We start from the raw sequence: 25552 nt of genomic DNA, 5'->3' as shown, positions 1-25552 counted from the left end.
CTACACTAGGGATGCACAGAATCCAGGATTCGGCATTTCTCGGCAGAATTCGGATTCGGGGGTTTGGCCGAATCCAAAATGGATTAGGTGCATCCCTTATCTACACTAATAAAGTCAAATTTAGTAATGAATCAAATACTGACCCTTAAAGTGTTTATTTGAATTTCATTTTAGCTGATATTTCACTTTCTGCTAAATGAAGTATCAACTGACTGGCCGCAGCCCAAAAAAGCAGAAAAGAATGATGGGAGGCTACAATCTGCATCTTCTAAAGCGTGAATCATTATTGCTATAGGGCCAGTACAGCTGCCCAAACTGTAATGGTGCAGCATTTCTAGTCTTTTTAGTCTGTGTTACTCCTAGAATTTTTGTCAGGTTGTTGGGAACTGTGGTGCTGGTATTCAGAATGCCTGCCCTAGAAGTGGAATGAATATATTGCCTATGTAAGGTACTTATTAACCCAAGGAAATAGGATTTTATTAATGAATCATTTGCATAACCTTTGCAATTTAGCTGCACATACGCACGTACCTTTCTACTGTTCCAGGCTGTGCCCAATTTTCATGGCTCCTGGCTGCTACATGTTTGTAACAAAATTGTCTTTTAATCCCGCTATACAAGAAATCATTGTATGGACACTGAGGGGCAGATTTATCAAGGATCAAATAGTGAATTTGCATTTTTGAGTGTCAAAATTCACACACTTGAATTTTAATCCCCCTATTTGAATTATCACCCCTCGACCCTGGAAACAGTCCTAATTTGAAAATTTGCCACCTAAAAAATGATGATTTCATGTACAAATCAATGGCAGAGGTCCGTTGAGCCATCTTAAGATGTTAATAGCCTTCCTGACATTCGAGTTTTTTTTTTTTTCGGGAGAAAAATTAGATTCGTACGAATCGAATAAGATTAGAATTTTTGGGTCGGAACCATTAGATCAAACATTAACCATTCAAATTTTTTCTTAAATTACCTCTCAGCCGAATGGTGAGTATATTCGAATTTAAAAAAATTCACATGAATCCGAAATTCGACCTTTGATAAATGGGCCTCTGAATCTGTTTAGTTCTCTTTGCGCACAAACAAATGGGGACAGTGTATGAAGAGTGAATTTATTAATCTATGTTGAAGTTGAGTTTATTGGCTAGCTGTTCTAGGGGTATGATTGTTTCCGTTTACAGATGTTCCTTATGGGGAGCTTCCAGCACCCTAGTATTTAAAGGTACCCAGATTTGAAAGAGTTAATTACAATGGTTGAGGACTGTTATCACATTCTTTCACCATGTTCAGATTCTTGCATGCTCCCTAAAGACTTGTACTAGTATAAATGGCTTTATTGCAATGACACTTGCCATGACAATATCCAAAGGAAATATGACATCACACTATGACTAGATATGCTGAGAAATCAAATAAGTATATTTAATTTTTTATGATTAGTTAATGACATCCTAAAGATGAGTCATAGTTGGACATACTGAAACGGTTAGGAGCCAGCTGTGTTTCTAGGCAGCATTTGCTCAGGTGATGATTCACACATTTATGCCCTGAAATTGGTTAATACAGAATTTTCCAAATATTTTTGTAAGGTGGGCATATAATGCAACATGATCCATGGATTGAAACAAAGTAAACTTTTTTTTTTTTTTTATAAATATGAATTTTTAAATGTTCTTCATCTTCATATAAGTGCTGGTCCACATTATACATACAGCTGCGCAAACTAATGTTTTATTGAATATATTTGTGTATTTTTATCTGTGTATGAAATTGTGTCTCATGGAATGAAAATAATGTACTATTGGTCTGCACTGTTAAAACTGGCGCGTTTGCTTTGGAAACACTTCTATAGTTGATCTAAACAAGCTGCTTTGTAGCCATGGGGGCAGCCAATCAAGCTGGAGAAAAGGCAACAGGAGATAAAACCAGCAGATAACAGATAAAACCATTGTATTGGGCAGAGCTTTTATCTGTTATGTGCTTTGTAACCTGTGACTTTTCTTCTTTTTCCAGCTTGAATGGCTGCCACCATGGCTGTCATAAAGCAGCTTGTTTATATTAACGATAATACTCTTTCTAAAGAAAACACACCGCTTTTACCAGTGTATGCTAACAGTATATTTTATATTAATTACTTGAAATAATTTTTTTTGGTGTTTCTGTTCCTTTAAGATCTGTGTGCAAGGTGATTGAATCCATGTAGGATCAATAACATGGTCTGATATATGGTGAGGGGTTTAGATTTAAGCTGGTCTGAAGAAAAGCAGCTAAAACAAAATACTCTGTTACTATACTATAAATTAAATGAATATAGGCAGACTATCCAGAGATAAGCTCATATGCACGTGCATTTCTCTTATATTTCATATTCATGCATATATGTGTATATCTATACTAGCTAATGGACCTGTTGGTATCTGAAACTTGACGTTCTATCTACAAAATAATGATACTTTTTTTAAAAAATTGGTACTGTTGTGTTGATGGGTCTATACCCAGCATTGGTTGGTAAACCAAATAAGGATTTCAGGCAAATACAGTAGATCAAGCATTTTTGAAAACCCCTATGTATATGAAAACTCCTAGATATAGGGGGTTATGTAATAAAAAAAACATTGAACATTCTTTCAGGTTTTCTTATATTCTAATAAAATTTACCATAGTGTCCACACATTGTAAGCTCCACTTGTGCAGGGTAAATGACTTATAATCATTGTAAAGCACTTGCGAATATGTCTGTGCTGTAAAAATAAAAGATAATAATAATGAAATACCTATGCTAAACAATTTCAGAAAACAACTATAGCCCTCAGTGTCGCGCATAAGGTTGGATAACTGGATAACTGGATAACTGATCTTTCTGTAATTTTGATCTTCATACTTTTAAGTCTGTTAAAAATCATTTAAACATTAAATAAACCTAATAGGCTTGTTTTGCTTCCAACAAGGATTAATTATATCTTAGTTGGGATCATGTACAAGCTACTGTTTTATTATTACAGAGAAAAAGGAAATCATTTTTAAAGCTGTGGCTTATTTAATTATAATGTCTATGGGAGATAGCCCTTCCGTAATTCTAAACTTTCTGGATAACGGGTTTCCGGATAACGGATCCCATACCTGTTCTTATATTATTATTTATATAATATATTAATTATAAATAAATAAAGTTTTATTTATATGTTTCTATTAATTAGGGATGCACCGAATCCAGGATTCGGTTCAGGATTCAACCTTTTTCAGCAGGATTCGGATTCTGCCGAATCCTTCTGCCCGGCTGAACCGAATCCGAATCCTTATTTGCATATGCAAATTAGGGGTGGAGAGGGAAATCAAGTGATATTTTGTCAAAAAACAAGGAAGTAAAAAATGTTTTTCCCTTCCCACCGCTAATTTGCATATGCAAATTCTGATTCAGTTCGGTATTCGGCCAAATCTTTCACGAAGGATTCGGTGGTTCGCCGAATCCAAAATAGTGTATTCGGTGCATCCTTACTATTAATAGATCCACTATGTTATTAACTGCTGGAAAGCCTTGAATATTAGGATTTCTCATTAGACCCTGTATCATGTGTTACACATGTGTATAATATTATTTATAGTGGCAGTGAGCTTTTTTGAGTGATGATCACCTGACCTTCAATACAGGTGCTTACCATTCAGGTTATTGGAGAATCAGTTTTTCCTCCAGCTGAGGAAGCAAAATGCTGTTAAAAGGATTAGTTCACTCTTCATTTTAGTAAAATGTAGACAGTGATGCTCTGAGACGATTTGCAATTGGTCTTCATTTTTTTGTTTTTTTAATTATTTAACTTTTTACTCAGCTCTCCAGATTGGAATTTCAGAAGCTATCATGTTGGTAGGGACCAGTATACCTAGTAACTAGGCAATGGCTTGAATAAGTGAGAGACTGCAATATGAATAACATGATTAGTGGATAAATTGATTAAAGTAGCAATAACAATAAAACTGTATCCTTACAGTAGAGTCCTGCAGCGGGTCGGGTACCCCTGCGGGTTGCAGGTAGACGCTCCGGATGCAGGTATAGACACTGGTCGTCAGTTCTGCAGGTCGGCCGCGGGCCTTCTCAATAGTGATTTTTGGTGCGGATTGCTGGTTGCGGGTGCAGGTCGGGTACGGGTTCCAAAAAATGGACCCGAGCAGGACTCTACCTTACAGAGCAACAGTTTTGTGTCTGCTGGGTTCAGTGATCCCCATTTGGAAGCTAGGGTTAGGCAGAGGCAAATAATTAGGAAACTAAAAAGAAAAAAAAAATTAAGACCAATGAAAAAGTTGCCAAGAGTAGCCTATTCTATAATATACTAAAAGTTAATTTGAAGGTGAACAACCCCTATAATTCTGTTCAGGGGTGTCATGTAGTGGGGATCTCAATTAGTGTGTCTGCTCTTTGTACGTTGTTTGTATTTATGGGTTGTTACTGGCTTTTTCAAAATATTGTTGCAGTTCTCTTTTGCCAGTGTAACATTCTTAAATGTGTTCTTTATTAACAGAAATACAAAACTTTCCAGTCAGAAAGCCACTGATGTGAAGGATAATGGAGAGAAGTTATGCCCCATCACGGTGAATCCGCGGCACACCAGGAAGGCTTTCAAAGTTATGAATGAATTGCGAAGGTATTTGTTTTGCTTAGTCATCTTTTATTCAGTTACCAAAGATGAGAGTTGGATAGCCTGGAGAATGTGGAAGGACAGGTTTGTACACAGGGAGAATACACCACTTCCTCCATGACATTCCCAGGCACCTCCAGCTCTGAGGAGTTAAATGGCATGCAATTTAGCTAATTAGAAAAGTGTATGTATAGTGTCTGTTTTGTCTTTTTTTTTTTCAGTATGTATGAGTAATGTAGCATTTGAGCTATTCAGATTGTTCTGTGGCGCATGATTTCTAAAAACCCAGGATTTGACCAAATATTTGAACATTTACCCAAGATCAGCATCCAGCTGAATCAAATCCAAACTTTTGTTTTTGTCTGTATATTGTACTGGAAAACTACAAAAATTTGCTCACGAAAGATTCGGCCGAATACTGAACCGAATCCGAATTTGCATATGCCGAATCCAAATCCTGCTAAAAAAAAGCCGAATCTTGGCCGAATCCCGAACCGAATCCTGGATTCGGCGCATCCCTAATAGGCACGCACTCCAGCAACTTTTCAGACGCAGCGTAAGATCAAAAAAGTCTTTATTTCACATCCGATAACACCCAACACGTTTCCACACGTACCATCTGGGACTTGCATTTCTCCAGATCCCAAGATTATGAATCTGATAGATACTTTGGCTTGTTTTTAAAAGTTAAAAATTAAATGTATGCCTAAAAAGAGTCTAAAATCTAGTATAAAATGTAACCCTTCTGTATAAGGGTAGGACTACACCAGGGCCCGAATGTATATGAATGCGGCCTAGCTTGGTTCCCGAGGAAACGTCATGTCGCAAAGGATATAGGAGGAGGGGGGACTCTGCCCATTGCCAGTGTATAGCTCCATCTGGTTATCCAACTGGCATTGTTGTTCTTTTCTGTGTATTTCCTTTACTTTTACAAATCAAACGTGTTTGTGTATTTCATGTGTGGTCCCAGACAATTTTTATTTTTCCAATGTAGCCCTGCAAGCCAAAAGTTTGGACACCCCTGGACTACACAAACAATTCTGGCACGATACGACGCCCTGCGACCAAGCGCATGGTGTCACATCGTTGATCCGTCACGACCGACTGTCGGATGCAGACGCCGCATCCGACAGTCGTGTCACGTCGGTTCAACGCTGCGACACCATGCGACAATTCAATCTCTTACCTTATCTTTGTCGCAGTGCGTCGGAATTGCACCGGAATCATTCGTGTAGTCCTAGCCTTAAGGTGTGATATAAAGATGAATGCTGAGCTTCCCATTCCCACACATGCAAAAGTTATGCTGGACAAACAATACACTTCAATACACTTGGCAACAGCTGCTAATTTAGTCTAGTAATTAAAAACATATGACTTTTAAATATTTTTCAAACTGTGCAGATTTCAATGCCCAGTTACTGGGCTTGTGCCTTGTTTTACCGATTATTTAACTTTTCTCCTTTTTTTGCCTTTACTTGTGCTACAGCAGAGTTCTGTGTAAAATGCAATGCAGGTTTTATTCCTGATCTACTTTTTCACAGTTTTGTAAATCTATTTATAGCAATGCTGGGCAATGTTCCTAGTGCAGGTTAGACCCTTGTGTGTATTCTTGGGGTTGCAGTCCATATGACACTAAGGGACTGACTTACTGCTGCTAGAATTGAAATTGTACCACCAATAGCAATATTTATTAAGACCGCACATTTGGGCAGTAATAGCTTGGTGCTGGCAACCCACTGCATTTATTGTACTGAATCTGACATGGTTGCCATCCAGCCCGTAAATCACAAGCCGGCGCCGGAAATCAGAATATACAGACTAGTGAATTTTTAGCACCTGTTAAAGGGGACCTGTCACCCAGACATAAAAAGCTGTATAATAAAAGTCCTTTTCAAATTGAAATCCAAATTATTTTTCTATTAAAGCATTCATAGCTGTTTAAAAAATCTCAGCTGTCAATCAAATATTGCCTGCCCCTCCTCTATGCCTTGGGCATAGAGGCGGGGCAGGCAATTGCTTTCACTTTCCATTCAGTACTTTCTAGATGTCACTGCTCTCCCCAGATTCCCCCTCTATCTTTTCAAAATGGCTCCTCCCTGGTTGCTATAATTGTGAATTCCCAGAGTGAAGGAGACTAGATTCAAATAATTTATATAGTGTAATTAAAGTTTATTTTGCTTGATTAAATGAGTGATTAAATATGATTCGGAATAATTTTTTTGGGTGACAGGTCCCCTTTAAATCCCTCTCTTCCCCTCTTTGTTGAAAAAAAACACCTTATATGATTAGGGCCCATATTCCTATTGTCCATTTTCCTGTGCCCCCTTGCCAATTTCCCTTCCCACTCCACTATGTTTACTGCCCAGTCATGGGCTGGTTTTGGCAAAAAGGTGGCAACCCTAATGGGACATGATATGGGACATGTGCAGCAATGAATTTTCTGCACATGACATGGCCCTAAATATGTTGTATGGATTTTTCTGCTCATTCAAAACAAAACACTTGCGAGTATAAGTAGTTACTCACACTGAAATGAATGGAAAATGCATTCAGATGAGGCTAGGTGGCATGTTATATAGGTATGTGGAACAATGTGAATAATTAAATCTAATGAGTCACTAACAATGATAACTTTTTAATTAAGTAATACTGGTAAGCAGTGTGATTATTTTATGGAGTCAGATGTCTGTGCTGGTTGGTGGAATTACTTTGGATACATTCTCGTACTTCAGCTTGTAATGTAGACACTTTATATCACACCTGCCAAACTATATAGACTTACTATATTTTGAGAAATATGATTTTAATTTTTTGAAAAACTAAGAGGAAATAGTTGCAATCTGAGCCCTCCCATGGTTATGAATGCAACTAAGGAAAAAAAGATGGTGGAACCACTAGAGAAAAACGGGGTACAAGATGAACGTCGAAGGCAACAGAAAATAAAAGAGAGGACAAAATGCACAGCGTAATCAAAATGGGAATTCATGTGAAAATATAAATATTCTAGACAGAGGGCAATAAAATAAAATGTAATGGGTGCGAGCGTAGCTAACAAAGTCAGAAAGCAAAAACAGCTAGGAAGGCAGGAAAACTAAAGTAATAAAGAATGTGAAAATGAGAGCGGACAGGAGAAGACATCAGTGGTAGACTGGACACAAGTTTATGGCAAAAGGGGAAGGCAATAAAAAAAAGCAAAGAAGTCAAAGGTAAGGAGAACAAAAGAAAAAAAAAAGGTAAAAGTAAATACACTCAACAAGGCTGTCTTAACACATAAAGCGTTTCTTCTAGCATTCTCCCAAATGTCTCCCCAAGTTTTCAGCAATATTTCTCGAGCCAGATTCTCCTCCCATTTCAGCATATATCTGTGCTTAGGGAAAGGGTCCATTAGTAAATCTGTTAAAAGCTTATAAATTATGGAGATCAGAGCTCTTTTGATAGTAATCTACGCAGAGTTTGATTTTGTTTTTAAAAAAATAAATGCTCCGTAAAATATATTCATATACATTTAGGATAGGATTAGGATTACCCCTGTGTGCACGTCATAGACTCTAAAGTGGAAGAGTGTCCTGTATAAGTATATAGTGATGCAAAATGCAGTTTCTACGTGACAAGCTTTCCCTTCAAAACACAAAAACCACATTACTGAAGAAAATGGCCTAGTTAAAATTGGCTTATTATTATAATGTATATACAGGTATGGGACCTGTTATCCAGAATGCCCAGGACCCTGGGGTTTCCAGATAAGAGATCTTTCTGTAATTTGGATCTTCATACCGTAAAGCAATACTGACACATTCCTATAAAAATCATAGGAACATGTCAGCATCAAGTACATGTGCACAATTATAAAAACCTGGATCATTACTGCTATAGAGATGCTGAGCCATTAGACTCAGTTCTGTATATATAAAATATGGTATTTCTTGCCTTATTCATTTTTAGCATTTGGTTCTCCTTTAATGTGATCTTGTTTTATGTTAGAGAAAATTCTGACCTGGCCTACACCTTAAAAAAAAAAAAAAAAAAAAAGTCATACTTAAATTGATGTGCAGTTGTGGTCCTGCTTTTCATCTGCACAGGCTCGGCATCTTGCATAAACAAATGGAAGGCACTCAAGGCCATGTGGGTAATGTCTTACTTTTACATAAATCTTTTCCGTTTGTGTTTTAAAATAATAATCACAGAAAATATTGCAGTATATAATGTTATTTAGTAATATGAACAATTTTGGTCAAGAATATGATTACTTTTTCAAGGCGCTGTGTAATATATGTCCGTCTAAATAAAATGCCAATTAATTGTTCTGTTCTGAATCTTAGTCTTAAAGGAGCAGTATATACAATATCTATATACATAGATAGACAAATAGAACAGACAGATTACAGATATATGGAAATATATATCAACCATTTGGAAGTCTTTCTAAGAATACCTTAGACCGCAAATAGTGTTTATGTCAAATAACACTCTATGGGCAGATTTATCGAACTGGGAAATTAAAGCTCACCACTTTCTGTTTATTCCTATGGGATTTTTTTGTGGTGAGTTCCTATTTAGAAATAGGTTAAGAATAGGCCCCCCTAGCTGCATACCCTCACAGTTTGGGAATCACTGATACATAGGCATGCAACTTCTGATACAAAAAATAGAGACATAGTTGCTACATACCGTATATACTCGAGTATAAGCCGATCCGAGTATAAGCCGAGGTACCTAATTTTACCTACGAAAACTGGGAAAACTTATTGACTCTAGTATAAGCCTAGACACAACTACAGCCCTGTCTCCCAGCAGCGCACCTTCCGCCAAAGAGACTCCCCCAGCGATCAACCGGACTTCTTTGCAAAGTTGATGGTGACAGAGAATTGTGCAGAGATTGCTGTGTGATATTGCCATCACTGTTAATCTTTCGTATAACCAACAGAGGGTGCTGTGTGATATTGCAGTCACTGTTAATCCTTTATACAACCAACAGAGGGCGCTGTGTGATATTGCAGTCACTGTTATTCTTTCATATAACCAACAGAGGGCACTGTGTGATATTGCAGTCACTGTTATTCTTTGATATAACCAACAGATGGCGCTGTGTGATATTGCAGTCACTGTTATTCTTTGATACAACCAACAGATGGCGCTGTGTGATATTGCAGTTACTGTTATTCTTTGATACAACCAACAGATGGCGCTGTGTGATATTGCAGTCACTGTTATTCTTTGATACAACCAACAGATGGTGTTGTGTGATATTGCAGTTACTGTTATTCTTTGATATAACCAACAGATGGCGCTGTGTGATATTGCAGTCACTGTTATTCTTTGATATAACCAACAGATGGCGCTGTGTGATATTGCAGTCACTGTTATTCTTTCATATAACCAACAGAGGGCGCACTGTTATTCTTTCATAAAACCAACAGAGGGCATTGTGGGATATTGCAGTCTCTCCCCAAGTGTACTGTTGGTATAGGAATGATTAAAAGTGACTGCAATCTCAGCTACTGCCTGCTGACCCGAGTATAAGCCGAGGTAGACTTTTTCAGCACATTTTCGATGCTGAAAAACTCGGCTTATACTCGAGTATATACGGTAGTTAAATATACAGGTATGGGATCCCTGATACGGAAAGCTCCAAATTTACAGAAAGGCCCTCTCCCATAGACTCCATTTTATCCAAATAATCCAAACTTTTAAAAATGATTTCTCTTTTCTGTGTAATAATAAAACAGTACCTTGTACATGATCCAAACTAAGATATAATTAATCCTTATTGGAATCAGGACCAGCCTATTGGGGTTTATTTAATGTTTACATGATTTTCTAATAGACCATATATGAAGATCCAAATTACGGAAAGATCTGTTTCCGGAAAGCCTCCGGTCCCGAGCATTCTGGATAACCGGTCCCACACCTGTACTGTAAATATGTTACGGTAAATCACTTCCACAATTAAAGGAGGAGAGATTAAGCTCTTATTCAACCTGTTTGTTGTCCAGTGCAATACTAATTACAATCTTGAGTAGCTAGTATCCAACATAGAAAAGTATTGTGGTAATTCTAGATAACAAAGCAACACCATATGTAACATTTATGTACGGTGAGCAGAATATTTCTTATTGTCTTTCTTCATTTCTGTCAAAACTTGTCCTTGTTTTTTAAGCATGCCCAAAGATTTTCAACTTCTTTGTGTTTCCTCCCTCTCTCACAGTCAGAATTTACTGTGCGATGTGACAATAGTGGCCGAAGATGTGGAGATTGCAGCTCACAAGGTTGTGCTGGCATCCTGCAGTCCATATTTCCATGCTATGTTTACAGGTACAAATTACTTCTTTTCCTCAACATAGTTACAAATGCTTTGACTTTTGTGTGGTTGGCCACCACCTGCGTGAATGCAACCTGAGCTCAATGAAGTGGAAATCTGCAAAAAAAGTTCTTTATTGGGTATGCATCCATGACCATACAAAGGGTCAATGAATGCTGTGCGGACTACTGATATTGTCATATTTAACAACAGAGAATTTTTTATAACATACGTATATTATATATACGTATTTTTGGGTAATCACATTATCACAAATCAGATGAGATTGTTGCTTCCCAAAGCTTTTGTAAGCTCACAACAACATGGTATTTTCCATTGGTAGAAACCGAGTATTAAAAGAAAAAAAAAGAAAATTCAACTCCCCCCCCCCAGCCTGCCTGGTACCTGGGGCATATGCCCCTAACTTTTTACTTACCCCACAGTGCAGATTCTCTCCTCGGGAGTTCACGGGCGCCATCTTTTCTTCGGAAGCAGACTGTCGTTTTCGGCACATGCGCAGTTGGAGTAAAATTCCGCATGCGCCAAAAGTCACAAAAATTTCTAAAAGTCACGAAAAATGTCACGGAAATTTCCGTGACGTTCGGCGCATGCGCAGTTGTTCGGGACAGGAATATTACTTCAACTGCGCATGCGCAGAAACGTCGGTCTGCTTCCAAATTTTAATGAAGAAAAGAAGATGGCTGCCATGAACTCCCGATGACAGAATCTGCACCGAGGGGTAAGTAAAAAGTTAGGGGCATTTGCCCTGGGTATCGGGTAGGCTGGGGGGGAAGGAGGGAAGGGGTAGGGGTTTTTTATGTTACTGGTTGAATTCTCCTTTAAGGAAGAATGACACAGCAGAAGTGGGAGCAGGATCTGGGTGTCTTTTGAAAGACATGCTGGGGTGGTGTATGTGGCTAAAAGCAATTGATGCACAGGTGGTCACAATAAAAGCGGTGAGCTCCCCACCTGCAGTAAATATGTTGTTTGTGCGACTCTTAAAACAAACTTTACTCACATTGTGCTGACCGTCTAGGGAGATTTGCACCACCAGTGCAGGAGAATCATATGAAAGGTGAGCTGTGTGGTACATTCACATACAAGAAGCAATTAAATACATTACATTTTCAGTACCTCTCTCTCATTAGTAAGCCTGAAACAAGGGTCTAATAAACGTGAAAACGTAATAATCCCTTCAAAGATTATGCCTAATTATTCAACACACTTTGTTCTTTTCTTTTTCTGTCTGTTGGTTTCACAACTGAAGCATATTAATTGTGTTTACCATACATGGTGCTGCACTTATCTGCATTCTCTAGCTGTGAATGGAAGACTTCCAAGTTTTGTAATACAAATCTTCAAAAGGAAAACTCCAATTAATTTAAATAACTAGAGTACATTTTGAGCTGAAGCTATTTTAAAATCTGTAAGATTAAATGTAAATTAGTCTATCAAGATAGGACATCTTCAAAACACCACAGAGTAATACCCAGCCATAAACGTTCCCCTTCACTGTATTCACCACCATAGGTTTGGATTGTAGGCTTTAATATACTGCATCGTTTATGAAAATCTTACAAATACTTGAGTTTATTTTTTGTGTTAAAGAATGCCCTTTTTATGATTAAAAGTAATATATATATATATATATATATATATATATATATATATATATATATATATATATATATATATATATATATATATATATAATTTATTTTTTTTTTTTTTTTTTTTTTTTGGTATTATGTCTTTGAGAGATAGTGCCACTAAATTTTTCCTTTTGAATTCATTGCACATTCTATGGAGAAGGAGATACAGTGCAATCAAAGCTCTTTAAGTAAGGTTTCATACAATCAAAAGGAATTGGCATTTTAAAATTAAAACACTAGGCTAATACAAAGATAAAAATCAAGGGGGGTTAGTGGAAGCACTCTTAAGGCTAAATCAAAATATATTTAAGTATAATGGAAGTGCTACTTAAAATGCACTTCCCTGGTCCCCTGTCTCATAAGTAATTCAATATAAATGCAAATGCATATGTTTACAAAACAGGGGTTTTTAGTTACAAAGTTATGATCATAAAGTTGAAAAGCCACCATACCACGTCAAGGTAAACCCCATATGGCGGTCCCTAACTTTCTTAAGAGTGCTTCCACTAACCCCCCTTGATTTTTGTATATTCGCCTGAAGCTGTGGCTCAGCTCTGTGTTTTTTTAATAGCACCCCATACCCACCCCTTTATACTAATGGTGGTATTATGCTTTTAAATATGGGCGTTGGTTTGAGCAATCTCTCTCTTAAAAGCCCTTAAGGTGGCCATACACAGGCAGATAAAGCTGACGTTTGGACCGATTTGACAGCTTATCTGCCCGTGTATGGGGGCTTCCCGACAGGTCTTCCCGATCGATATCTGGCCACGATATCGATCGGGAAGGTTTGATTTTTAACCAACCGACTCGTCGGAGCCCCTTGGCGCATCGTAATTCGATCGTTCGGCCATACGGCCGAACGTTCGAATTACCCCCGATATAGCCATACCGTTAGTGGCATATCGGGGAAAGATCCGCTCGTTTGGCGATGTCGCTAATCGAGCGGATCTTTGGGTCTATGGCCACCTTTACTGGCGGGGGAGGATTCAGCTTTCAGAGTGAAACCAATGCACAACACACATTGAGTACAGGTAATGCTGTTATGCAGAGAAGTATCTTTTTATATTGTCACCTGACATATGGGGTTTTACCTTGATGTGGTATGGTGGCTTTTCAACTTTATGATCATAACTTTGTAACTAAAAACCCCTGTTTTGTAAACATATGCATTTGCATTTATATTGAATTACTTATGAGACAGGGGACCAGGGAAGTGCATTGTAAGTAGCACTTCCATTATACTTAAATATATTTTGATTTAGCCTTAAGAGTGCTTCCATTAACCCCCGTTGATTTTTAATACAAAGATAAGCTGATTTAGTTAGTCTTCTGTAGGAAAGGTGCATAAACAATATCTGAACTTTCAGGAATAAATATTTTTTTTCAACACGCATATCTTATTCCATAGATTCAGAGGAAGCCGTGTTACTTGAAAGAACTGTTTCCCATAGGCTCCCCTTAGTATAATGCAACCCCTCTCTCATCTTGTTTTATTTTGAAGTTGGAACTTGAAGTTTCTTTGCTTTGCATAGTCGGTAGTGCAACAAACATCACTTTACAAAACAACAAGGTGGGGGAGGGGTTGTAGTACACTGTGAACCTTAAGCTGGCCATAGATGCAAAGATCCGATCGTTCAAATCCTCAAACGATTGGACGTCCCCATCTCCAGACCTGCCACTAACCATTCAGATCAAATAAAGTAGAAAATAACAGATCAGCCGATGTTCTGCCCCTACAGCAATCGTACGAAAGTTATGTCCGACAAAAGCTAGTGACAGTCTCCCACTGAAAATCGTCAGATTGTCAATACATGCAGAGATATTATCAGCAGCCGATAGAAATCTTTTAACCTGGCCGATCGACCATGGGACGCAAAAATGTCACGACTCTCCACATTCAGTCCAAAAATCTTTGTGTCTATGGCCAGCTTTAGGCTAGGGGCCACACAGGAGCCACAGTCAGCTATCTGAAATACGCCGGCTGATCTCGGCCCTACCGCCGGCAGAACAGACTCTGCAGGTTTTGACAAAGATCAGAAGTCTCTGCATTTTGAGCCAAAATCTGCCAAAGCCTATTTGTGATAAGCCAGTTCAGTGCGGAAAAAAGAGGAGGCTACTGCCCACTGAAATCAGCCAGCATGTTCCAGCTAGTTAATTTCGTCCCCATTGTAGCTCTAGCCTAAAGGCACTTGGTAAATGGTCCTTATGATAACATTGTTTACTTTTACTCTAGAATACGCCATGTCTTTATATAATTATTTGTGGAAGTTCAGATAGAGTTATACACTTTTTTTTTTTTTTTTTTTTTTTTTTTACATAAGCCCAATTGAATGAGCTCATCTCAAAAAGTGAGATTTTTCCCTTGCAGATCTAAGTGGATGAAGTTAATATTTCCTGGTTTCTATGTCACCTCTGAAGGTTTTTCTCCTTGTACATAATATGCTGTGTGTTTCTACCTTTGATTCTGTTACTCTGACTTTAAGCTTTCTGCTTTTATGATGCACTCCATTGCCCGTTCTCTCTTTTTTTTATTTTGTTTTGCAATTTATTTGCATAATGCTGATGGCTACTGGATTATAGAGTGCTAATTTATATTGCTGAGGCAATTGCATTTCTTTCCCAAAAAGAAATTGTGCAGTGGATTTACAGCTGGAATTTTTTTCCTTTTCTGCAGGTGAGATGAGTGAGAGTAGAGCAAAGCGAGTCCGGATAAAGGAGGTAGATGGCTGGACCCTGAAGATGCTTGTGGATTATGTTTACACGGCAGAGATCAAAGTGACAGAGGAAAATGTACAGGTGAGGCTTGCCTGGATCAAGTCCATTGATACAAAGGGGAAACCTTTAGAAACTATAGCTACTGTATTTTATGTTTCTCCAATACTCATATTAGGGTGTAAATAGAAGTGGCAAGTTATCCAACAAGTGGTGTATAGCCACTTACATGAATGTATGCTGGGATATAACTAAGCACAACTAAGAAGTAGAAGCACCTCACATAACCTGCTACTTTTAATGTTTGTTCTATCTGTTGCATTCCTCACATGTTTGTCATACGGATGCCCTCAAGCTTTTGTTCAACTACAACTTGCAGATCAAGTAGGGTTGCCAGCATCTTGGCTGTTTAAATCCTGCAAAAAATTTGGTTTAAAGCCCAAAATCAGGTTGGTAGTCTGTACACAACAACGAAAACACTCATATGTCCTGCAAAATATTTATTCCTGGTTATTTCAACACTGTGTTGCCCATACACATAACTGCCTCCTTTCTACGTCATATTTTTACTTTTTTATTAATACTAGCCCTTTAAGGCTAGTAACAACTTCTGATGACAGTGGAAAGGGGCACACATCATTACATGAACAGCTGCACTGTGATAAATCGGCTAGCAGCCATTTGTTGCGTTTGTGCTCAATATCTCTGAAATCTTATACTTTTCAAAGGTATCTAAAACTGCGTTTTTGTCTTATACCGGTTGTATAATGTGCCATTTAATAGTCCAGAGACAGCTGCAGCACACATACATTTATGCAAACATGGAAACTATCTGTATGCACAAACAGTGAAACTGCCGTAATTCATTGGCAAGTGGAAAACTACAAGACTGACTGAATTAAGTGGGTCACTCATCATTTTTATAATATGACCAGATAATGCAGGGTTATAGTGTTTTTTGTAAAACAAACTATACAGCTCCTCTGCATGATCTCGTTGACTAAGCTGGCTGTATATTGTGAGCTTTGTTTACGACCAAAACCAGTTCCTCCCTGATGGACCTCTTTTCAGGGTATGGCCAGGTATCAATCTGGAAAATCTAATCAGGCAATTGAAGGTGTGGCCTTTTCTAGACAGGACTGCACAGACCCACGTGTGGACTGGTGCTCCACTGGGCACCCCTTTATACATTTTTTTTATTCTCTTTTCTTTCTGATTGCTAATGATGACTATATCTTTCCGTCTATGGCCAACTTTAGCTGCTGATTTGGTCTGGAGGAACTGGGTCAGCAGCTTCTATCAGCATTTATTAATTTACAACATTAATATGTTGCCAGCAGTTATAAAACGATGTTGGGTTGCAAAGCTCAGAAATAATTGTTAAATGTTTTATTTATGATTTCAGTAAATATGTTTTTAGACTCGCGGCAGTCAAAGTTTATACCCATCTGACGTTTTCCGTCTGGCAGAGAAACGCCATTTGCAGGCATCATTTGTATTAATGGCAGGCTGCCCTATCAAGTTAAATCACTTCTCTGCCAGAAATGCCAGTGGTGAAGATGTTAATGAGCCTTGATATTGAGGAATAATAGTATGGTGTTTACTAGTAAGCTCCCACATTTATAGGGTTAATATTCTAATCAGCTGCAGTGCTGTGTAAATACTTACAAGAGTCTAATGTAGTGTTCCTACTCACAGAATGATGTGTATATATTTATTTTTCAATCTTAGATTTATATTTCCTTCCATAGCTACTTGAATTAAACTTCATGTTACAGTACCATGCATTTCTCCTGTGACTAACATGCCCCTGGCACCAGAAACAACTGTATGATTTGTCTTCATAGAAAACATTTCTGCTGGCTACAGCCACCTTTAATGACTAACCGCCTCATGAGTCATATTGGGTCTTGCACATTTTCTGTGTAAATAAAAATATTCTTACTCTTACATTTGGCCTGTATGATACCAAACAAGTTTGCATGGCTGTAATCTGGTTTAGAGTCCTGCACGGGTCCTTTTGGGAAGAACTGTGCCCAACCCAGACCCAAAAACCTGCAACCCGACCCACACCCCCAACCCGACCCACACCCCCAACTGCACTATACCCTGTAACCAGACCCACATCCACAAGGGTTTATACTTGCCAGCCGACCAGGAATGGAAGTCACAGTGGATTGAAAGTGACTCCAGAGGCGGATCAACCAGGTAAAGGAACAAGATACCAGACAGTGTACCTGCCGACCACCTACCTGGTTCTTGAATGGGGATCTTTGTACCCGAAACCAGACCGCTTTGTTGGTATTCATATTATCAGACTATAGAAAAGCATTATGCTCAATAAGAAAACTATATTTATAGGCAAACTATAATAATAGGCAAATTAATATTACTATAAATTACTATATATTATAAATGAAGTAACATAAGTAAACATAATTTCAAGCAACTTCAATTTTAAAAAAAATGCAGACTTTTCATTGTTTTTAATGGTTTGTGACCGTTCCCTAAGCCTATCCCCCTGCTCTCCTGCTGATCTATCTGACTACTTTGCTCAGCTGGCTGACTACTGTTACTTTGTATCAAAAGCCATATGTCCTCAGCCTGTATCTTCCAAACCACACAATTCCCTGCACACGTGATTTGATTTGATTTATTTTATTTCATTTATTCATCTTGAACCTAGTTTCAGAGATGGGATTCCAGTGGACCTTGGAATTTCCAAGCTCATTTGGGCACCAGTGTTAGTTTTCCAGGTTCATATTGTGCATCAGTCTGAAGGGGCACATTGGTGCATTGTAAGGGCCACACAAGTGCAATTTGTTAGTGAGAAGTGTGCCTTGTAAAGTCGCAGAGCGTTTATAACAATTACACACTATCAATCATGAAAAATAGTGGCCATCAGTTGCTACTGATATGGTAGCAATAAAAACGGCAGATTTGACATAAAAAAAGGTTCACCTAAAATAGATTTTTTTACTTTATATTTTCTGTTTTTTTCTAATATTGAAGTCTAAGGTTTAAAGGAATTGTTCAGTGTAAAAATAAAAACTGGGTAAATAGTCTGTGCAAAATAAAAAATGTTTGTAATATAGTTAGTTAGCCAAAAATGTAATGTATAAAGGCTGGAGTGATTTGATGTACAGGTATGGGACCTGTTATCCAGAATGCTCGGGACATGGGGTTTTCCGGATAACGGATCTCTCCGTAATTTGGGTCTTCATGCATTAAGGCTACTAGAAATTAATTTAAACATTAAATAAACCCAATAGGCTGGTTTTGCTTCCAATAAGGATTAATTATATCTTAGTTGGGATCAAGTACAAGGTACAGTTTTATTATTATTAAAATTTGGATAAAATGGAGTCTATGGGAGACAGCCATTCCGTAATTTGGAGCTTTCTGGATATCGGGTTTCCGGATAAGGGAACCTATACCTGTATAACATTTCAGTCAGAACACTACTTCCTGCTTTTCAGCTCTCTTGGTTTACACTGACTGGTTACCCAGGCTACCAGGCAGTAACCAATCAGAGACTTGAAGGGGGGCCACATGGGTCAAATCTGTTGCTTTTGAATCTGAGCTGAATGCTGAGGATCAATTGCAAACTCACTGAACAGAAATGTCCCATGTGGCCCCCCTTCAAGTCGCTGACTAACTCAGAGTTATAGAGCTGAAAAGCAGGTAGTTGGATTCTATCTGTTTTATTAGACATTTGTTCACTCCAGCCTTTATATATTACATTTTTGGCTAACTACCGTATATACTCGAGTATTAGCCGAGGTACCTAATTTTACCTACGAAAACTGGGAAAACTTAATGACTCTAGTATAAGCCTAGACACAACTACAGCCCTGTCTCCCAGCAGCGCACATTCTGCCAAAGCGACCCCCCCCAGCGATCAACCGGACTTCTTTGCAAAGTTGATGGTGACAGAGAATTGCCAAACGGATTACTGTGTGCATTGTCCCACTGTCCCACTACCATGTGCAGAGGGTGCTGTGTGATATTGCCATCACTGTTAATCTTTCGTATAACCAACAGAGGGCGCTGTGTGATATTGCCATCAATGTTAATCCTTCATATAACCAACAGAGGGCACTGTGTGATATTGCAGACACTGTTATTCTTTAATATAACCAACAGAGGGCGCTGTGTGATATTGCCATCACTGTTATTATTTCATATAACCAACAGAGGGCGCTGTGTGATATTGCAGTCACTGTTATTATTTCATATAACCAACAGAGGGCGCTGTGTGATATTGCAGTCACTGTTAATCTTTCATATAACCAACAGAGGGCACTGTGTGATATTGCAGTCACTGTTATTCTTTCATATAACCAACAGATGGCGCTGTGTGATATTGCAGTCACTGTTATTCTTTCATTTAACCAACAGAGGGCGCACTGTTATTTCATTTAACCAACAGAGGTCATTGTGGGATATTGCAGTCTCTCCCCAAGTGTACTGTTGGTATAGGAATGATTAAAAGTGACTGCAATCTCAGCTACTCGGGTTGGGTACCGCTGACCCGAGTATAAGCCGAGGTAGACTTTTTCAGCACATTTTGGATGCTGAAAAACTCGGCTTATACTCGATACGGTAACGATATTAGAAACATTTTTTATTTTGCACAGTTTTTATTTACAGTTTTTATTTTCACACTGAACTGTTCCTTTAATTTTTCACCTTTTCACAGCTCTGGGACAGGGGTCACAGACTCTGTAAACTGTTCTAAGTTGATATATTAGTGGATGCATTTCTCATCTTTGTCCCTACTGAGCAGAAAAAAGGCAGCTGTTCCAATTGAGACAATAGTTGCTAATATTCCACAGATGCTGCTGAGAACTGTATAGATTAATGTAGCAAATTTTAGCAGTTCGCAGTCTGCACCTAATTAGCTGCTAGACTAAGACACCAGAGCCAGGAACATTAAAATTTCAACGTCGGTTTTGGAAAAACTGGTTCCTGGTGAACACTTTGAAGAGAACTAGACTGAAACATTTTTTGGAAGGTGAACAACTCCTTACTTCAAGGAGTCTTCTTTGTTTTTCTTCCAAAATCGAATTTACACAAAGCAAAAAAAAAAAAACTTCTGGCTCTGACAATTACTTGGTATAACCCATTTGACAGGAATGTTATGTGAAGGCTTTTAGGAATTTAGCCAAAAGTTTACAAAACAAATGCCCACGTTCATGATTTTGTTACCATCTTGTCTACACAACAGGGGTTTGCCAAATGACCTGGTGACAGTTGCAGTTTGCTTCTCCGTGCTTTAGAAAGTTGTATTCTCAGCTGTTGGGATTTTCATCTCTTTCACATATATGAGTTTCCTTGGAGAGAGGAATAGCTCTGAATTGCGCTACTGAGAGAGTTTCAAAACAAATTCTAGACCTCTGTGTCAACCATTTTAGAGCATTTTAACAATTCTTTTATTAGTTTTCACTAAACACAATTGACACTGGAGCTTTAAGGCTTGCAAAGTTTTTACTGTATGAGGCATGGCTTCCTGGGGTCTGAAGAGCTACAATTTCCAGACTGGTAATTCTAAATTTCATTTTTTCCTGCAGTAAAATTGTTAATGACATAGTGGATAATTAGGGCTACTTTCTTAATAACAAGTCTGTAATTCCTGCAGGGCTAGTTTAGTTGGTGACAGAAAGTTCTTCTTTTTGTAATCCAATCAGAAATGCTCCATGAATTCAGTGACAGACAATGTTGTAGAAAGTCAATTGCACTAATATAATCCTATGATTACTTGTCATTTTTCCATAAACAGAAGCAATATAAGGGGTACATAATTTAAAATAGTTGGAATGTTTATTGCAGTGTTTACTATCTATGGCCAAAGGTTTTTTATTTTACTCACTCTCTCTATGCCAAAAGGTGGCCATACACGGGCAGATTTCATGTAAAATGACCGATTTTAGCATGATCCGATAAAATTGTCTACTTATTGTTACATTGATGGGTTGTGAACCATTGTATTGTATTGTTCCGACAAAATCGTCAAATCAGTGGATGGTACAGTCAGATAATCATTGGAATACAACTGATCACTGTGCATGCCTTTTGTGAAAGTAAGCCAAGCGACAGACAGCCATTGTTCAATATATGTTAGATCTTTAATATATGTAAGATCTACATGACGAAGATATAACCTCTCCTCATATATCGCTTTCCATGAATGGGTGAATTGTTTGTTCAAACGATCATTAGGATCATTCACAGAGCGCCGACTAAATCTGCTCATGTTTTAGCCGGATCTGTAGAACCTCTACCTCTTGCTGAATTTTTGTTATCGTTGGTCTGAGTTAGGAGTTGTAGATAACCCAAAGTTGCAAGGGGGAGAGTGATTTTCTAATAGTCATCGATTTTCTCTACCTTGGATGATCCACTGCAGCACAGATATATATATATAATATCTGTCTCTGCTGAATAAGTTGGTGCTATATCTAGTTTAAGAAGTACAAAACATTTGTGTTCATGTTGTGACTATGATTATAATGTCTCGCAGCCAAGTGACGGACGAGGTTGGATTTCAGTATGGTTTATTGGGTTTACAATTGTATGAAAAAAATCCAGGGACTCTGTAATTCACTCCCTCCGCTGGTTCTAATAATCTGTTCTCCTTCAGATAAGTGACAGTTATTTTATTTTTGTTGTGGATGAACCAGCACTAATTAAGCTCAGGATAGACAGAGAAAAATATAAACTATATAGTGAATTATTCATTGTATTACATTACACCCTTTCCGTGAGGTTAGACTTATTGGGGAAAGTGTTTAATTCCCTTCACCTTGGTCAACTTGTCCTTTGAAAAACGGTGTCCCCTTCTTTTTGGGTAAGAGTGAATACTCACAAACGTTTAAATGAATTGCTAGCATGGATACATGGCTGCTCCACAGTCGCAGGACATCGATAGGCTCTAAAGAGATGTGCTTAATATCATGTAAAAAACTTTTTAATATATATTTCCTAAGTAAAAATTGCTCACATATGTACACATTGGATTAGCATATAAACAGTCAGTCCCATAGGTTTCTCAGCTCCAGTTTTCGCTCTGCCAAATTAGATGGTGATAGCCGGCGTTGCAATCATGGCATGCGATGCTGAGCTCACCTGGATGATGTCACAGCCAACGCGTTTCGTCTGACAAGACATCATCAAGGCTTCAAATTGGGTTTACAGTCCTACAGATTTACTTTTGGTACTAAACGAATGTTTCATTTCACTTTGGGGTTTATTTAGTAACATGGGAAATGTTTAACCTAGCCCTATAGTAGTATTTAGCATGCATTGGTCTAATGCAGTGAAGTTATAAAACATGCATATGATTGGTTTGTGTGTGTTAGCAATCTGAGATTTCGGTCTCTGTTTCTAGATAATCCATAACGTATAATGAGAAAAAAATCAGAAATCTTGCATCAGGTCTAATAACTGGGAGCAACCACTGAAATGTTTAACTGGAAAATGCTGCTTGCTAATTAGGTTGAGCCAGATTTTTAGACCTGTGGATATATTTATATAGGTGTGACAAAAAAAAGTGTGGTATAAAATACTTGCCAGATTTAGAGACTTTACATTGAAAGTAATCTCTTGGTTCATGGTTCCTTTCTTCACCTGTACAGTAAATGCATATGGTCAGTCAGTCAGCGCATCTGACTGTTCTATGATATCCTTACAGGTCCTTCTGCCAGCAGCTGGTCTCTTGCAGCTTCAAGACGTGAAGAAGACTTGCTGTGAATTTCTGGAATCTCAGCTTCACCCATCCAACTGTTTAGGAATCCGAGCATTTGCTGACATGCATGCATGCACAGATCTGTTAAACCAGGCTAACGGCTATGCAGGCAAGTAGTTCTTATTGTAACAAACAGGTAAAAGAAATTGGTACTACTCTTAAGCATTATTCTTACAAGACAAGACATATGACCATGTTTTTAATTCTGTAAGTCACCCTTCGTGAATAGAAACAGGTTAAACTATTTTTAATTTTAATTGGGGCAATTAACACTACTAAATCACGATCACTGTTCGTTTGCAGATGTATTTCCTTTGGTAGTAACACAACCATAGACAGAGACAGCAGGCTTAGCAGCTGCTTTGGGGGAGTTGTGGGGGGTATGGGTGTAAAGAATACTGCATTTGGTCCCACTAACTTATTATTAAAGCGTTGCATTTTATCAGTGAAAGCAGAAATAGTTTTCTTTTTGTTTTTCAAAACTAATTCCTATCATAAATTATATTAAAAATAAATATAATAAATATATACATTATAAATTATATAAATTTTTTTGTTAAAAATTAATTATACTGTATTTTTTATATACAGCTATATTACATTCCGTTGTGAATGGTCTAATTTCTATAAATTGTAAATATGTTGGCGCTATGTACAACGTGTGTGTATGTTTATGTGTGTGTGTATATGTATATGTGTATGTATATGTATATATATATATATATATATATATATATATATATATATCTGTATATAAATATATATATATATATATATATATATATATATATATATATATATATATATATATATAACCAACAAAAAAGTCAAGACAACTTTGTGCAAATAAAAAAGTTCTTTACCAACAGGTAACAGCAAACATGCGACGTTTCAAAGCTCCCGCTTCTTTCTCAAGCATAAATGATTGCTATGACATCACAACCTATTTTAAAGCATAGGTAGTACACACCCCTCTCATCATTATGTAAATCCGTTCCCTTGTGTTACAGATCAATTCACTTTAGTATGTTAAACAGTATTTCGTATGTATCTAAGCATGCATCGCCTCATAAAGATTAGTTAAAGGTTAAAAGACCTAACCAAATACAATTGACATGTGAAATCCCAAACAATCTGCAAAGAATGCAAGGTTGTGTGTCCATATAACTGTGTCCCAATCCCTTCTCTCTAAATTCCACCATAACTGACCATATCCTTCATATTAAGTGAAAGCATACAGGTCGTACTCTTTATTGAGTCCTCTCGGGTGCATAGTCTGTAATGTATGTATCCAAAATTTTTCTCTTTTCTGGAGTTGTAAGAGTCTGTTGCCCCCCCCCCCCTATATATAAATATATATATATATTTGTACAAAGTGGAGTGCAGACCCAGTCCGTGACTTAGTCCAAAATAGGACAAATTATATATCAAACAAAAAAGTCCAGGCAACTTGCTTAATGGAACAAAAAAGGTTTTTATCAAGCAAGAAATTGCAACGTTTCGAAGCTCCCGCTTCTTTATCAAGCATAAATGGTTACAATGACATCACATCCTATATAAGGTCATAGGCATAAGTTCCGCCCACATGCACATAATGAATAAATTACGCACAACCCCGTGGTATCACATGGTATCACACAGGATTATTGAAATTAAACATTGCTAGCATAATTCTTATAAACATCAGGTTATGCATCAAGAAAAAATTGTAACAACATCATATAATAGTTTTCAATGTAACAATGTAACATATAGGATATGTAATATCAATCAGTCCCAAAGTTACCCCTTCACACTTAAAAAATGTATCATACTCATATAAAGGCATACAGATCATATTCTCTATTGAGTCCCTTTGGATGTAATGTTTGTAATGTATGGATCCAAAATTTCTCCCTTTTCTGGAGTTGCAGGAGTCTGTTGCCCCCCCCCAGCGTGGGGGGGGGCAACAGACTCCAGCACAAGAAACCTCAAGGCTGCTACTGAATGTCGTGCTGCATGGAAATGCGCCGGAACCGGTAATTTCAGTACCTCCTTCCTAATGGTTGATTTGTGCTGGCTAATTCTGTCACGTATAGGTTGAATGGTCTCCCCTATGTAGGCCAGCCCACAGGGACATTTCAGCATATATACCACGTAATCAGTGTCACACGCTTGTCTCTTTACTACCCAGGTGCATGGTAAAAAAACATGTAACATTCAAAAAGACCAGCAACACAGGGATTTTAGTGAAACCAATAAAATCTTGTATTCATGAGTGCATATACAGCCAATGTGACGTTTCGGTCCTTATATATATACACCACTGAAAGCACTCACGGCCACTGAATGTAGAAACAATTTGCCAATAAAACAATAATACACACAAATGTGGTCTTTCTGTAACTGCATTAAAGGGTAACTAGCACCCCAGGCAGTGGGATTGACCCAAGTCAGTGCTTCATTTTTAACCCTTTAAGTGCCAGCAGAATTGAACATTATTTATTATTAACATTGGTTATGCGAAATGCCAAAC

The 25552-nt window shown here is 37.8% G+C and overlaps 1 protein-coding gene across 1 annotated transcript in view; it reads left to right on the top strand.

Moving 5' to 3' along the window:
- The window catches only part of klhl2.S (kelch like family member 2 S homeolog), a 66135-nt gene that overhangs the window by 5604 nt on the left and 34979 nt on the right, over positions 1-25552 (top strand). Inside the window, exons 2-5 of the mRNA XM_018243227.2 lie at positions 4515-4637; positions 10837-10943; positions 15256-15377; positions 22984-23146. Coding sequence (XP_018098716.1) covers positions 4515-4637; positions 10837-10943; positions 15256-15377; positions 22984-23146 — 515 coding nt within the window. The remainder of the gene's footprint in view (positions 1-4514; positions 4638-10836; positions 10944-15255; positions 15378-22983; positions 23147-25552) is intronic.

The sequence above is a fragment of the Xenopus laevis genome, chromosome 1S, assembly GCF_017654675.1.
Source record: "Xenopus laevis strain J_2021 chromosome 1S, Xenopus_laevis_v10.1, whole genome shotgun sequence".
Taxonomy (NCBI): Eukaryota; Metazoa; Chordata; class Amphibia; order Anura; family Pipidae; genus Xenopus; species Xenopus laevis.
This window is presented reverse-complemented; position numbering and strand designations above follow the sequence as displayed.